This window comes from Lepidochelys kempii, chromosome 4, assembly GCF_965140265.1.
Source record: "Lepidochelys kempii isolate rLepKem1 chromosome 4, rLepKem1.hap2, whole genome shotgun sequence".
Lineage (NCBI taxonomy): Eukaryota > Metazoa > Chordata > Testudines > Cheloniidae > Lepidochelys > Lepidochelys kempii.
In genome coordinates, this window is record NC_133259.1 from 62,553,967 (window position 1) to 62,570,514 (window position 16,548).

Consider the following 16,548-nt stretch of genomic DNA (forward strand, 5'->3'; position numbering starts at 1 on the left):
TTCACCCTACTACACAGTTACTGCTGTGTCTGATTGTGGTATATTTATGTATAGTCTCCAAATGAGTGTTACATTTTTGACAAAAAAGAAGTTTCTGATGCACAGGTTCAGGTAACTTTTAATGGAATATAACAAATGTATTTAAATTGCTAGTTTATATTCTGGCATTAGTGAAAACGCTTTTTGTTTGTATGGTGTAACTTGTTCACTTAGTTTCTAAGATCTACCCCTGGAATTTTATTAGTTCATGTGAATTTAAAACTGGGCCCTTAATATGTTAATATAAGGAACAGAAGGAAGAGGGACTTGTTTGGTTTTTGTGGGTAAAACCTATGCAAAAACCTTGGGTCCTTTACTACGGTACTATGTTTTAAATAGAGACAAATATTTAGTTCTGCTGCACTTTGGACAAAAATAGTTTGACTGTGTCACATGCTTATTTGAGATAAACGTTTAGATTTCAGTCAACAATCAGTTGAGGGCCTCCACGTTTCTGATGGCAAAGCTCCAAAAGTAAGGATCGCACACGGTGGAAAAACCTGCTGAACCCAACCATGATTTGTAAAAGTATGCACGTTCAGTGCTGTTTTTAAAAGTGTGGGTTCTGGTACCTTGGAAAGGGTCTACCTTAAAATGTCTACTTTTACCTTCCGATGTGACCGTTGCACTACTGTTGATCTTTTTTAATTACAAAACCATAGTTGTTTTGGAAAGAACCTGGATTTGTGCTGGAAATGGCCCACCTTGATTATCATACACATTGTAAGGAGAGTGGTCACTTTAGATAAGCTATTACCAGCAGGGGGGTGGGGGGAGAGAAAACCTTTTGTAGTGATAATCACCCATTTTTTCATGGTTTGTGTGTATAAAAAGTCTTCTGTACTTTCCACAGTATGCATCCGATGAAGCGAGCTGTAGCTCACGAAAGCTTATGCTCAAATAAATTGGTTAGTCTCTAAGGTGCCACAAGTACTCCTTTTCTTTTTGCAATTTGGTTCCTGCCACCACTGTGCAAAAGACCCAAATGATGGTACATACTTCCTTCACTTATTCAAGTCCGTTAGCTCTCTGGTGAGATAACAACATAACTTCTGACTGTATTTGCAATCCGCAGCTGGTCCTGTTCAGAGTTTGACTTGAATGAAATCCGCCTGATAGTTTACCAGGATTGTGAGAGAAGAGGCAGACAGGTCTTGTTTGATTCCAAAGCAGTCCGCAAAGTTGATGAGGCAGCAGCTCAGGTATGAAACACTAATACGCGTCTGTCCTTTGATTCTTTTTGTTCTCTGGCCCCAAATGGAAATAATTTTAAAAAAAAATGCTAATTTCTGCATTTCTTATTTTGGAAGTTTTTGCTGCATTTGTTGTGGGTGAAAACTTTTTTGAAATTTTCAGGACACACCTGTTACAGCTACATTCGAAAAGCCTAAAATAACACATTCTAGCTTACTGCCTTTTAAAAAAAAAAAATATATGGTGACTGATATAAAACAATATAGGCCCTGCTCATAGGCATTGCTCAATGGACTTGATCCTTTTTTAATTTAGTATTTTTCTGACATAGTCAACTTTTGTATATGTTGAAGCTGATCATTTTTCATTTTTTAGGCCTGATTCTTGCACACAAGTTGCACAGAGATGTCTGCTTATTTCACTGGGAGCTGGCATGTGTTCAGATGCACTTGTCTTCCCTTTGGATCTCTTTAGTTAAAACTATAAAGTCACTCTTTTTTTTTTAATTGTCACCACTCCATTTTTGTTACTCTTTGTAAAGTCGAGTATGTGCATGTGACTGAGACAATAGCAGACAATACATAATTTTGAATGTTGTGAGACAAACCAGTGAAAACAAGGAAATGTACAATTAAGGTGTGGCTTGATCTCTGCCAGTATCTGGATCTACAAGGCTGCACTTAAACGGTATTCTAATATGTCCAGTTGACATTAAGAAGACAAAAGTGATACATAGAGTATGTCTTCCTTGTTAGCTGTACTTTTCTTCTACTCAGTTACAGTTCTGAGGCTAGGCCTACACTATAAATTTACATCAGTATAACTACATCACTCAGGGGTTTGAAAAACCCACACTCCTGAGCAACACAGTTTCATTGACCTAACCCGCCGTGTAGACAGTGCTTTGTTGATGTGAGGGCTTCTCACGGAGGTGGATTAACTACGCCGACAGGAGAAGCTGCAGCATGTTAAGCATAGACCTATCCCAAAACTCCATTTTGTTATAAAACAGTTTTATTGGATAGATTTCAAATTACAGCTAACACTGTTGACCAGAATGTGTTGAATGGTACAGTCAGTGTGTAATTACTAGCTATAATGTACACTTTAAATAGCAGTGCTTTGTGGAAATGGCTCTCATGAAAAAGTTTAAACACAGTCATCTGAAACTGTATTTAAATTAAGCTGCATGAGTATCACATGTTGGCTTAACCCACATTAGTAAGGCACACATGATGATCATGACTGATCATCTACTTATGAGAGTAAATAGGTCAGTGTGGCCTATATTAATCCCTTTTTTCCTGTTATGAGCCCCAATATCAAGGTCAGTACTATATATCCAAGGGGTTGATTACACAATGTTGCATTTGCTTCAGAAGAATGGGAAGGTATATTTACAACTATATAAAAAAGTTTTGCTCCTCTTAAAGACATAAACATTTTAAACAAAAAGGGTAATTTATAAAGTATAATCTCCATTTAAAATATTGTTCTTAGAGAGAGAGTTTCTCCATTGTTTTCAAAAATATCCTATAACAAATAGGACATGCCACCTTATTTTCATACCAGACACTGAAATAGCCACTTAAAGTTAAATATTCAGAATTGCAAATCAGAAACTATGTATGGCTTTGACATGCTCTAGTTAACACTTGGTGCACCCGCATTTTCCAGACTTCCAGGCTAGGGCCCAACCCTGCAGCTATTTGTCAATGACCAGCTTCTTTTGACTTCAGTTTAGAACAGGATCAAGCCCTGAATGAGCAAAGAATTAGGGAGCTTCTCCCCTTCATATAAACAAATAGGATAGATTTAAGGCAGTTTTACCTTTAAATCTGTTTATCTGGGGAACTAGGCGGATTATCTTCTATTAACAAGTAGGGTGACGAGATGTCCCGATTTTTGGGTCTTTTTCTTATATAGGCTCCTATTACCCCCACCCCATCCCGATTTTTCACACTTGCTGTCTGGTCACGCTACTAACAAGGGTATCGAAAAGTATGGTTAATCGTGCTGTAGTATATTTAATGTGTTTCATTCTAGTTATTCCTGTGGGTGGCATAGAGTGGAACACTTTTTTAATATTAAGGCTGTTTTTGTCAATAGCTTGTGTCAAGCACATGACTACTAACATTTGTGCATTTATAACCGCCTAATGACAGTCACATTGGGAATTAGATAAACAGCAGTTACATAAATGCAGTGTCAAGCAAAAGCTGCACAAAAGGAATGCAAATATGTGGTAAAATATGAAAGACCAGTTAGCTACATGTAGAAAAAACAACAAAATCCTCTACACGTGTCTGGTTAGTTTCATAATTGATAGTAAGAGGGCTGGCTTGTGCCGCTGCTATAGTCAAACCCATTTCTGCTCCCTAGAATTATGAGAGTGCTACTGGATTGTCTCTGCCATCTCCCTCTGAGCCCCACCCAAGAGCATGTCTTAAATTCTCATTTTCTTGGTTTTAGAACTATGTCAGTGCAAACTCCTAGTGTATCAGTGTAAAGCAAAGTTTACACAGATGCAACTTAAACCTGCTTTGCACCAGTGAAGCATGTGTGCATTAATGTAGTTACACCACTGGCATTTTTTAAATGTATGCCGTGCCAGAGATTGTTGATTCATTAGTATTTGTGTATAGTACCCAATACAATGAAGTCCGGATTGAGACGTCTTATTATAGAATCATAGAATATCAGGGTTGGAAGAGACCTCAGGAGGTCATCTAGTCCAACCCCCTGCTCAAAGCAGGACCGATCCCCAACTAAATCATCCTAGCTAGGGCTTTGTCAAGCCAGGCCTTAAAAACCTCTAAGGAAGGAGATTCCACCACCTCCCTAGGTAACCCATTCCAGTGCTTCACCACCCTCCTTGTGAAATAGTGTTTCCTAATATCTGCCACCACTGAGAACAGCCGAGCTCCATCGTCTTTGGAACCCCCTTGAGGTAGTTGAAGGCTGCTATCAAATCCCCCCCCCCCCCCCACTCTTCTCTTTTGCAGACTAAATAACCCCAGTTCCCTCAGCCTCTCCTTGTAAGTCATGTGCCCCAGCCCCCTAATAATTTTTGTTGCCCTCCGCTGGACTCTCTCATGGTCACTGCTGCCCACTTGCCACCCACTTCTGCTTCCCCTACCAGTTCTTCCCTGTTTGTGAGCATCAGGTCAAGAGAAGCATGGTCCCTCGTTGGGTCCTCCAGCACTTGCACCACGAAGTTGTTCCCAACACTCTTCAAAAACTTCCTGGATTGTCTGTGCACTGCTGTATTGCTCTCCCAGCAGATGTCAGGGTGATTGAAGTACCCCATGAGAACCAGGGCCTGTGATCTGGAAACTTCTGTTAGTAGTCCGAAGAAAGCCTTGTCTACCTCATCCTCCTGTCTGGTGGTCTATAGCAGAATCCCACCACGACATCACCCTTGTTGCTCTTGCCTCTAAACTTAACCCAAAGACTCTCAACAGGCTTTTCTCCAGTTTCATACTGGAGCTCTGAGCAATCATACCACTCTCTTGCATACAGTGCACCTTGTCTCCTCTACCTGTCTCCTCTGCCTGCCTTTTCACCTCCACTTTTTCTCCCCCGCCTGTCCTTCCTTAACAGTGTATACCCATCCCTGACAGTGCTCCAGTCATGTGAGTTACCCCACCAAGTCTCTGTTGTTCCAATCACATCATAGTTCCTTCACTGTGCCAGGACTTCCAATTCTTCCCGCTTGTTACCCAGGCTTCTTGCGTTCGTGTACAGACACCTAAGATAACTAGCGGATTGCCCTACTTTCTCAGTATGAATCAGGAGGCCTCCGCTGTTGCACCTTCCTCCTTGTGTTTCCTCCCGGTATCCCACTACCCCACTTACTTCTTAGGACTTAGGTCACAATCCCACGGTAAACCTAGTTTAAAGCCCTCCTCACGAGGTTAGCAAGCCTGTCTGTGAAGATGTTTCCTCTCTTCATTAGGTGGATCCCATCTCTTCCTAGCAATCCTCCTTCCTCTATCTGCATTGGGGGTTGCAATGCTAACAGTTTAAGAAAATGAAAAAATTTCAAAGAGTATGTCTACACTTGCAGCTGGAGGTGTGATTCCCAGCTCGTAGAGACATACCCACTCTAGCTGTCATCGAGCTAGCCCTCTAAAAATAGTTGTGTAGTTGGGGCAGCAAACAGCAGCATGGTCTAGCCATCCTGAGCACAAACGTGCCTGAACCTCAGGGGTGTGGACTCAAGGTGGTTAGTCCATGCTGCTGCACACTGTTGCTCATGCTACCCTAGCTACGCTACTGTTTTTAGCATGCTAGCTTGATGAGAGCTACCACAGAGATTTCTACAAGAGCACGATATTTCACATCCCCCGCTCCCAGCATAGATATAGCCAAACACACGCTTTGCCAGCATTTATTCTAGGCAAACTAGCCCTTTTGATGGCTAGCTAAAAGGGGTTTATGTGAATGTTTGTTTTTTAAACAAAAATATTGTTTTTAAATTGGCAACTCTGCATGCAAGAACTTCTATTTTTAAGTTTATTCAAAGAGGGCTAAATGCTTCTTTTCTTAGTAACATTGTGGTAAATGTTATCCATGTAAACAGCATGCAATTGTTGAAAGGTTAAGAGTCTTTTTGTAGTAAAAACTGCGTAGTAGAGCGAGTCAAACAATACAAACAGTGAGTTGAGAGTAAACTTGGGGAGTTGGCAATGCAGTTTTTGACAGGTGAATATTACACACTAAATATTCAAACAGCCAGTGGTTTATTCTTAAATTTATACACAAAGGATTATTCATTCTAATATTCCTACCAATTATTCTCTATTTGTGTTTTTCTGGCTGTTCTTCTGTTGAAGAAATCTGCTGTTAATTTGTGAAGCAGAAACAATACCATGCAATCTAAGAGACTGACCACACTCTATCCATAGAAAGCAGCTCATACAATGAGATTTATTTGCATAAATGTTAGCAAATTATGTTATAGATTGCAGCTCACTGCTGATTTCTATGAAATGTATGCTCACAGGGAAAAAAAGACCCATTTGCTGCGGATAAATTTGTAACAAATTACTTTGACCAGGATCATGATGGCTGAAAAAGCAGAGTATTTATATACGGTGTGTGCCATGTATTTCTATAACCAAAAACTTAATTCATTGGTAGACTTAAGTTCAAGAATAATCCTACACTTCTGTTCTCCTGGGCATCACTTTCCTTTCTCTTGAAAACCCAGAGTTACTTGGATGTATTTATTTATTTATTTAAACCCAAAAATAAAATCTTTCAAAATTTATTCTTTTGCTCCAGTATCTTCTTAATAAAACTCTTCTGAGATCACTAGAGTGCAGCTAGAAACAGAAATCTTCATGTTTGTTAAACTTACTTTCATCATCAACCTTTTCTGACACAGAAAATAGTAGAGGATGCTCCAGGAAAGGCTTCTGCCAAGTGCTGCCAAGCAAGCAATGGGACCAATAGTATTTCTTCCCACAGTTCATCAGTGGGCTGTACACAGCATGTCAAGGACCAGCTTCCAAAGTACCAGGTAACGTTAACACATAGATGCAGATCTATATATAGATTTGCATCAATGACTAAAGATGATACCTTTGTGTTAAATTCACAAATGCCTGCTTAAATGTTTATGTAGAATTTGTAGTATGTCAAATATGAAACTGATGCTGAGGATCTGAACTGTATTTCTTTCCTTCCACAAGTTGAGGAGAGGGGTGTTTTATTTTATTTTTAAAGTGTTATATAAGTTTAGTCATTTCTATGTTCGGTTTTTAAAATTGCACAATTCTTCAGTTTTTCTGAACTTTTACATAAAATAGTTTATAATCTAAACTTCGACATTTCAAAAATATGTACGTGCTCTGTTGCTCTCCACATTTTTGGTCTAGAAAAACGTTTTTTTCTCAGTCCTCTGTTGCAGGAGCCAATGCTCATAACTTCTGCAGGAGTGCAGCTGAGTATGGGAAAGATTTTAAACGGACCCCGTCAATATGAAATCTAGTCAGCTTCTAAAAAGTGGCTAAATATTTTCAGGTTCTGTATATGGCCCTCTGTACAACCCACAAAAATTGGCAATCGTATCTTCCTGGTTTATTTAAAAATGCTTTTCTCTTCTGTTTTGATCTCCTGAAAGTGGAGAAACTGAGGTGAAGTTTCTGTAAAGACTTAAAGCATATGACTAGTCATACCACAGTCAGTGTGACTATGGCCATATAAAAAGTTAGGCCCTTATCCTACACTCAGTTATGCATGTGCTGAACTTCCCATGTTGAGGAAATGGTGAAGTTGACTACACAAAATACTGTCAAATATACAAAGGGAATTAGGCCTTAGATAAAACTTGTTTGTTTATACATGTAACTAGAAACTTTTTTAATTACTTCAGTTGGTGCTAGTTTTTGTGTATAGGTGAGGTCCTTTCCTTCAGTCTTTCAGTTCTAGTAATCTTAGGGTATATTTATGCAGCAAAACCCCCCCCAAATAAAAGAGCAGCAGCAGCAGGGAGTCTCAGAACCTGGGTCAGTTGACTCAGGCTCGTGCTGTGAGGCTAAAAATAGCAGTGTAGACACTCTGGTTCCAGTTGGAGCCTGGGCTCTGAAAACTGTTGAGGAAGGAGGGTCTCAGAGCCCAGGCTCCGGCCCAAGCAGGAACATCCACACTGCTATTTATAGATACAGCGCAAATCTGAGTAAGATGACTCAGGCTCTGAGACTTGCTGCTATGGAAGTTTTGTTTGCTGCATAGACTTACCCTTAGGTGTTACCTTAACAGTAGGCTTTAAAAATTTAAAAATTTCTCTTTAAAAAGTGCATACTTCGTTGTTGTTGGGTTTTTTTTCTGCAAAATACCTAGAAGCCTGCCATTGAGGCTATGTCTATCCTACAGCTTATGTTGGCATAACTTGTGTCGCTCGGGGCGGGGAGGAAATAAATCACCCCACTGAGCAACATAAGTTACACCGACATAAGCGCTGGTGTGGACAGCACTATGTTAGCGGGAGAGCTTCTCCCACCAACATAGCTTTCTGCTGCACATGGGGGGCTGGAGTAGTTAATGGGAGAGCTCGCTCCCATTGGCTTACAGCAGCTACATTAGACAGTTCACAGCGACACGGCTGCACCTGTGAGCTCTCTAGTGTGGCTGTGCCCCTAGTAACTGAATTTTTTAAATTTAGTCAGAACAAGGCAGCTAATTCCACGGAGCAAGGTCTGTTGCTTTTGTGCACTTTTCCAGTCTCCTAAAGACAACATGGGAGTTTCTCAGGTGCTGTCAAGGTTCCTTCCCCACTCTGAACTCTAGGGTACAGATGTGGGGACCTGCATGAAAAACCCCCTAAGCTTATTTTTACCAGCTTAGGTTAAAACTTCCCAAGGTACAAACTATGTTACCTTTTCCCTTGGACTTTATTGCTGCCACCACCAAGCGTCTAACAAATATATAACAGGGAAAGAGCGTGCTTGGAAACGTCTTTCCCCTCAAAATCCTCCCAAACCCTACACCCCCTTTCCTGGGGAATTTGCATAGGTGAACACAGAACCAAGATCTTGGATCTTAAGAACAATGTAAAAACAATCAGGTTCTTAAAAGAAGAATTTTAATTAAAGAAAAAGAATTACCTATGTAAAATCAGGATGGTAAATACCTTACAGGGTAATCCGATTCAAAACATAGAGAATCCCTCTAGGCAAAACCTTAAGTTACAAAAAGACCCAAAAACAGGAACATACATTCCATTCAGCACAGCTTATTTTAACAGCCATTTAAACAAAATAGAATCTAATGCATATCTAGCTAGGTGACTTACTAAGTTCTAAGGCTCCATTCCTTTTCTGTTCCTGGCAAAAAAAAAAAAAACAAAAAAAAAACCACACACGGACAGAGAGAACCTTTGTTTCTCCCCCCCTCCAGCTTTGAAAGTATCCTCATTGGTCATTTTAGTCAGGTGCCAGCAAGGTTATCCTAGCTTCTTAAACCCTTTCACCTGTAAAGGGTTTTCCTCTGGCCAGGAGGGATTTTAAAGGTGTTTACCCTTCCCTTTGTTTTTATGATACGCCCCCCCCAAATCACAGATAAGGTGAAATGCTGGCTGTGATTTCTTCCTGGAGCTCTTGGAGAAAACAGAGTTAATAAGACACATGCACCTCTAAATATACTACCAAGTGTATAAAGACTAACAATATTTTTCCACATCTCAAGGGCAATTTTAACCAGTTGATTCTGGGAAACTTTCATGGGAGAGTGCATCAGCCACTGTGTTAGAAGCTCCTGAGATGTGTTGGATGTCGAAATCAAAATCTTGGAGAGCTAAACTCCACCGAAGAAGTTCTTTGTTATTTCCTGTGGCAGTATGAAGCCACTGTAGTGCAGCATGGTTGGTTTGCAGGTGGAAACGCCGTCCCCAAACATATGGGCGTAGCTTTTCCAGAGCGTAGACAGTGGCATAACATTCTTTTTCACTGACTGACCAGTTGCTTTCCCTCTCAGACAGCTTCTTGCTAAGAAACACTACAGGGTGGAATTCTTGATCCAGTCTTTCCTGCATTAAAACTGCTCCCACACCATGCTCGGACGCATCTGTGGTTACTAGGAACAGTTTGTCAAAGTCTGGGGCCGTTAGTACAGGGTCAGACAGGAGTGTTGCTTTAAGCTGGTTAAAGGCCTTCTGACACTCTTCGGTCCACTGAATGGCATTTGGCTGTTTCTTTTTGGTTAGGTCTGTCAATGGGGCGGTGATTTGGCTGTATTGTGGTACAAATCGTCTGTAATAACCAGCCAAGCCTAAGAAGGATTGGACCTGTTTCTTTGACTTTGGGACAGGTCACTTTTGGATAGCATCCACTTTGGCCTGTAGGGGGTTGATAGTTCCTTGACCCACCTGGTGTCCAAGGTAAGTCACTCTGTTTAGGCCTATTTGACACTTCTTAGCCTTAACAGTTAGTCCTGCCTCCCTTATGCGCTCAAAGACTTTTTGTAGATGTTCCAGGTATTCTGCCCAGGTATCCGAAAATATGGCCACATTGTCAAGGTAGGCGACTGCATATTCTCCCAATCCTGCTAGGAGACCATCTACAAGTCTTTGGAAGGTGGCAGGTGCATTCCGCAGCCTGAAAGGGAGTACATTAAATTCATACAGCCCGACATGTGCGGTGAAGGCTGACCTTTCCTTGGCGGACTCATCTAGAGGTACCTGCCAGTACCCCTTGGTTAAGTCCAAGGTAGAGATGAACTGGGCCTGTCCCAGTTTCTCTAATAGTTCATCTGTGCGTGGCATTGGATAGTTGTCTGGGCGAGTTACAGCATTATGTTTCTTCTTGGACTACCATAAGCTAATCTCCCCATCTGGTTTGGGAACTAGAACCACTGGAGATGCCCATGCACTGCCAGAGGGGCAGATTACTCCCATCTGTAGCATATCCTGGATCTCCCGTTCTATAGCAGTTTTAGCTTGAGGAGACACCCGGTAAGGTTGGGCTCGAATTGGGTGAGCATTACCTGTGTCAATGGAGTGGTATGCCCGTTCAGTCAGTCCTGGGGTGGCTGAGAACGTCGGTGCGTAGCTAGTGCACAGCTCCTTGATCTGTTGTCGCTGCATACGTCCAAGTGTCATGGAGAGGTTCACCTCTTCCACGCCACCAGCACTTTTCCCTTCGTAGTAGACACCTTCAGGCCACTCAGCATCCTCTCCTCCCTGGGCTGTAAACTGACAAACCTTTAATTCTCTGGAATAAAAGGGTTTTAGAGAATTAATATGGTACACCTTAGGCTTTCGGTTGGAGGTGGGGAATGCTCTGAGATAATTAACAGCTCCCAGGCGCTCCTGGACCGTGAATGGCCCTTCCCACGATGCTTCCATTTTATGGGCCTGGAGCGCCTTTAAGACCATGACCTGGTCCCCTACTTCGAAGGAACGCACTCTGGCATGTTTATCATACCAGGCTTTTTGCTCTTTTTGAGCATCCTTTAGGTTTTCTTTAGCAAGGGCTAAAGAGGTTCAGAGGGTGTTCTGTAGGTTGGTTACAAAGTCCAGAATGTTAGTTCCTGGAGAAGGTGTAAACCCTTCCCATTGCTGCTTTACCAGCTGTAATGGCCCCTTAACCTCGCGGCCATATACAAGTTCAAATGGTGAAAACCCTAAACTGGGATGTGGTACAGCTCTGTAGGCAAAGAGCAACTGCTGCAACGCTAGGTCCCAATCATTGGAGTGCTCATTTACGAATTTATGTATCATGGCTCCCAAGTCCCATTAAATTGCTCCACCAGACCATTTGTTTGATGATGGTAAGGGGTGGCAACCAAGTGATTCACCCCATGAGCTTCCCAAAGGCTTTCCATAGTTCCTGCCAGGAAATTAGTTCCTGCATCTGTGAGGATGTCGGAGGGCCAACCTACCCTGGCAAAAATGTCTGCTAGTGGCTGGCACACACTTTTAGCCCTGGTGTTGCTTAGAGCTACTGCTTCCAGCCGTTGGGTGGCAAAATCCATGAAAGTCAATATGTACTGCTTTCCTCTGGGTGCCTTTTTCAAAAAAGGACCCAGAATATCCACAGCTACTCGCTGAAATGGAACTGCAATGATGGGGAGTGGCTGGAGAGGGGTTTTGACCTGGTCTTGGAGTTTTCCTACTCTTTGGCATATCTCACAAGACTGGACATAGGTAGAGACATCCTTGTCCATTCCCTCCCAGCGGAATGACCTCCCTGAACAGTCTTTGGTCCTGTTCACCCCAGCATGGCCACTAGGGTGATCGTGGGCTAAGCTCAAGAGCTTTACCGGTACTTAGTTGGAACTACCAACTGTCTCTGAGGATTCCAGTCTTCCTGATGTCCACCAGAAAGAGTTTCCTTGTATAAAAGTCCTCTTTCTACAACAAACCTGGATCGATTAGAAGAGCTGAGAGGCGGTGGGTTGCTCCGTGCCGCCATCCAAGCTCTCTGGAGGCTTTCGTCTGCTTCCTGTTCGGTCTGGAACTGTTTCCTTGATGCTGGAGACATCAGTTCCTCATTGGATTGTGGACCTAGGCTTGGTCCCTCTGGAAGCGATGTAGGGGATGGGACTGTTTCCGTTGACTGTGAACTGCTCTCTGTTGGTGCACTATGTTGGGATTCAGGCTCCAGTTGAGCCTCTTGTGTCGGGTTATCGGCTGCTTCCGGTTCTGGGACTGGCTCTGTCTGGGTCTCTGGGACTGGATCCACTACTGCTGTTGCAGACGTTGGCATGGGGTCCGCGTCCGTCGCCTCTTACCGGGTCCTGGTTGAAGTTTCTGGAACAGAGCTAGGCGTGACAGCTTGCTTAGCCTGGCTGCGGGTGACCATTCCCACCCTCTTGGCCCGCTTCACATGATTGGCCAAGTCTTCCCCCAACAGCATGGGGATGGGATAATCATCATAGACTGCAAAAGTCCACGTTCCTGACCAGCCCTTGTACTGGACCAGCAACTTGGCTGTAAGCAAATCAAAAGCGTTTGACTTGAAGGGTTGAATCGTCACTTGGATCTCTGGGTTGATGAAATTGGGGTCCACTAAGGAAGCATGAATAGCCGACACTTGTGCTCCGGTGTTCCTCGACGCTGTGACCTTCTTCCCGCCCACACTCAGTTTCCCTCCACTCCGAGGGTATCTGGGAGGCATCTGGGCCTGCGGACCTCTGGTGTGATTCCAGTGCAATGAACTATAATCTGTTGGGGTTCTTGGGGCAGCTGGCCTTTACATGCCCCGGCTCATTACATTTAAAACATTGTCCAGCTGACAGGTCACTGGGGCGAGGTGGGTTGCTGGAGAACGGTGTGGCGGGACGATAGTCTGGAGGGTTCCTTGTGGGGGCTAGTTGGGGCCTTGGGCTGCCCCCGGTAGTAGGATGTGGTCTGAGGTTGTCTCTTCTGGTATCCGCTCCAACTGCAACCAGTTTTGTTCCTCTCTCCTCCCTCCACCCGTTTTGTTCCAGCTTGCCCCGCCTCTCTGGCGGTCTGGGACTGCTCGTATCGATCAGCATAAGAAGAAAGACTTTCTGCTGAGTCCATTTCCTTATCCCATAAACACTGTTTTATTTCCTCCTTGGACATATTCAGGAATTTCTCCTGAGCTATCAAATCACACATTCTGTTAAAGCTAGTGACACCCCTTCCTTGGACCTATTTACCTAACAGATCCTTTATCTGGTTTAGATAAGCCACATTACTTAGTCCAGGCCCTCTCTTAAGGGTTCGAAATTTTACTCTAAGTTTAAGGTGTAATTTGAAATTGCTTTAAAACCAAATCCTTGAACTTATTATAGTCAGAAGCCTCATCAATAGGCATCTTATTGAATATGTCCAGAGCTCTTCCAGTCAATTTTGTGACCAATGTGGTCATCTTGTGAGCTTCAGGAATTTTATGGAGAGTGCACAGTCTCTCAAAGGTGAGAAAATATTCAGCAATATCACTGGATTCATCATACTGTGGACATAGTCGCTCCCATTTGTGGATCTTTGGGGAAGGATTGTTAGGGTTATCCAGTAGATTCCGCTCAGCCCTTACCTCTTACCTTCTCCATCTCTAGTTCGTGCTTCCTCTCTTTTTCCTTTGCCCCTATAGCTCTCCTGTGAGCAGCCTCTTGGTTCTTTTCTACCTCCATAGCTCTCTTTTGGGCTTCCTCTTGGTTTTTTTCTGACTCTTTCGCAGCCTCCATTTCTTTGTCCTTTGCCTCCATAGCTCTCCTGTGGGCAGCCTCTAGGGCTTTTTCTGCCTCTTTCGCTGCCTCCAGTCTGGTTAACTCCAATTTGTGTTGTGCCTTGGTTTCTGTCATGTTTGCCTCTCTGTTTTTAACTAACTTTACACCCGAGAGTTAGGAATAAAACAAACAAAAAACTTGGCTTGTAAAATTTTGCTGTGCTGTAACCGAATACCTATGTTCTCTGATAGTGATTGTCAGCCTACAGAAAAATCCTTAAAAAAACCCAAAACCTAACACCTTTGTCTCCAGGCAAATAGACAGAAAACCCCTCTAGTTGCTCTTAGGTAAAAAAACAAAAAAACTTCTTCAGGTCTGTGGAGACTTGTGAATTTCCCTGCAGTAGGTTAACTACCCTGCCTTTACGTAGAGAAAACTCCAGCTCACAAAAGACAATTCCCTTTTGTCTCTGCTCTGGCCCCCAGGCAGAGACAAAAAAAAACACCTCTAACTGCTTTCAGCTGAAAACCTGCTTTCCAGAAGCCCAAAGGGAAAAAAAATTCCTTTTTAAAATCTGTGCTTCTTGTTCAAAAAATCTCAAATTAATCTCAAAATGATTTCAGGTTAATCCCATTGCTCTGCCACCATGTCAAGATTCCTTCCCCACTCTGAACTCTAGGGTACAGATGTGGGGACCTGCATGAAAAACCCCCTAAGCTTATTTTTACCAGCTTAGGTTAAAACTTCCCCAAGGTACAAACTATTTTACCTTTTGCCCTTGGACTTTATTGCTGCCACCACCAAGCGTCTAACAAATATATAACAGGGAAAGAGCGTGCTTGGAAACGTCTTTCCCCCCCAAAATCCTCCCACACCATACACCCCCTTTCCTGGGGAAGGCTTGGTAAAAATCTTCACCAGTTTGCATAGGTGAATACAGACTCAAACCCTTGGATCTTAAGAACAATTTAAAAACAATCAGGTTCTTAAAAGAAGAATTTTAATTGAAGAAAAAGAATCATCTATGTAAAATCAAGATGGTAAATACCTTACAGGGTAATCAGATTCAAAACATAGAGAATGCCTCTAGGCAAAACCTTAAGTTACAAAAAGACACAAAAACAGGAATATACATTCCATTCAGCACAGCTTATTTTATCAGCCATTTAAACAAAACAGAATCTAATACATATCTAGCTAGATTACTTACTAAGTTCTAAGACTCCATTCCTTTTCTGTTCCTGGCCAAAAAAACCAAAACAAAAACACAGAGAGAACCTTTGTGTGTTCCCCCCCCCCCCCCCCCCAGCTTTGAAAGTATCTTGTCTCCTCTTTGGTCATTTTAGTCAGGTGCCAGCGAGGTTATCCTAGCTTCTTAACCCTTTATAGGTTAAAGGGTTTTTCCTCCGGCCAGGAGGGATTTTAAAGGTGTTTACCCTTCCCTTTATATTTATGACAGGTGCTGATTTCAAAGGAGGACATTCCAGACTCAGGAGTTAAAAGAGTAGAAATCTCATTTTTCTATGTGCCTCTCTAAAATCGCTTGTTTGAATCTCCTCAAAACAGGCAAACCTTTGTCGTACGCTAAGAGACACATGAGAAACTTCATGTGAATTGGGTTTGTTTTAAGACATTTAGTAGAGGGTGGGAAGAAAAAATGTATCCTTGTGTTGAAATGCAAGTTACTACCTTAACTGTGGAGAGAATTTATACAGAGGAGTTTATCCTCTTACTCGTAGTAGATCTTTGGAATGTAGTAAGAAATAGGACTTATTTTGTTTCCTTTTTTTAAAAATTGTCATTCCAAGTATATCTTGCCATCTAAATGAGTTAATTTAGACCGGGAAGGATTTTTAAATGTAAAAGTAACACTTAAGGGTCCAGACTCTTCAGACCTGGAGTGCTTGGAGTCTTTCTCAAGCAACGTCCTGAAATAAAGAAATGTGGCTGGGAGATATAAAATCACTTGTCTGGCCCAGCTGCAGAGACTGTGCGTGGGTTTCTTCATTGCACACTTTGGGGAGAGTTCATGCAAATAGGAACTAGTGGGCCTCTCTAATGAACTAAATATAGTGTGTACTGTAACTGTATGTATGCATTGCACAAACACCACTTGGTATATGCTCCTCCTCTTCATTGGGAAGCAGAGATTACTTCACGTTCAAAATTCAGTACTAAAATAATGCAATGGGTTATGATTGGCTTTTTCCCCCTTATTTATCTATAGTACACTAGACCAGCCTCTGATGTCAACATGCTTGGAGAAATGATGTTTGGCTCAGTGGCAATGAGTTACAAAGGTTCTACCTTGAAAATCCACTACATACGGTAAGTGAGTTTCCTCTTCTAGGATTATCCATATTGCCAAATGCTTGGAAATGGGGAAGGAGAAGGTACTGGAACTGTTGAGTCACTGAGATGATGATTGTTTATCCTTTCAGCTCTCCTCCGCAGCTTATGATAAGTAAAGTGTTCTCAGCCAGAGTGGGAAGCTTCAGTGGAAGCACAAATAAGTAAGTTTGGTTGTTTCTTGTCATTTCTCACTCTCATTTTAGATTTCTTCTATCACTGCTCCTAAGGTTGGTCTCTATAAAAGCTCGTAAAACCAAATGACCAAATGTCTGCTGGCAGTGAGTGAAAGGGGGAGAGAGTGAGACTGTTTATGAGCAGTAT

At 42.4% G+C, this 16,548-nt stretch overlaps 1 protein-coding gene across 6 annotated transcripts in view; it reads left to right on the plus strand.

Annotated features, from left to right (window-relative positions):
• FNIP2 (folliculin interacting protein 2) overlaps positions 1 to 16,548 on the plus strand; it is a 90,089-nt gene that overhangs the window by 34,898 nt on the left and 38,643 nt on the right. For all 6 annotated transcript variants that reach the window (XM_073341493.1, XM_073341496.1, XM_073341495.1 and 3 more), the window contains exons 2-5: positions 1,115 to 1,241; positions 6,626 to 6,760; positions 16,103 to 16,203; positions 16,317 to 16,388. In XM_073341493.1, coding sequence (XP_073197594.1) covers positions 1,115 to 1,241; positions 6,626 to 6,760; positions 16,103 to 16,203; positions 16,317 to 16,388 — 435 coding nt within the window. The remainder of the gene's footprint in view (positions 1 to 1,114; positions 1,242 to 6,625; positions 6,761 to 16,102; positions 16,204 to 16,316; positions 16,389 to 16,548) is intronic.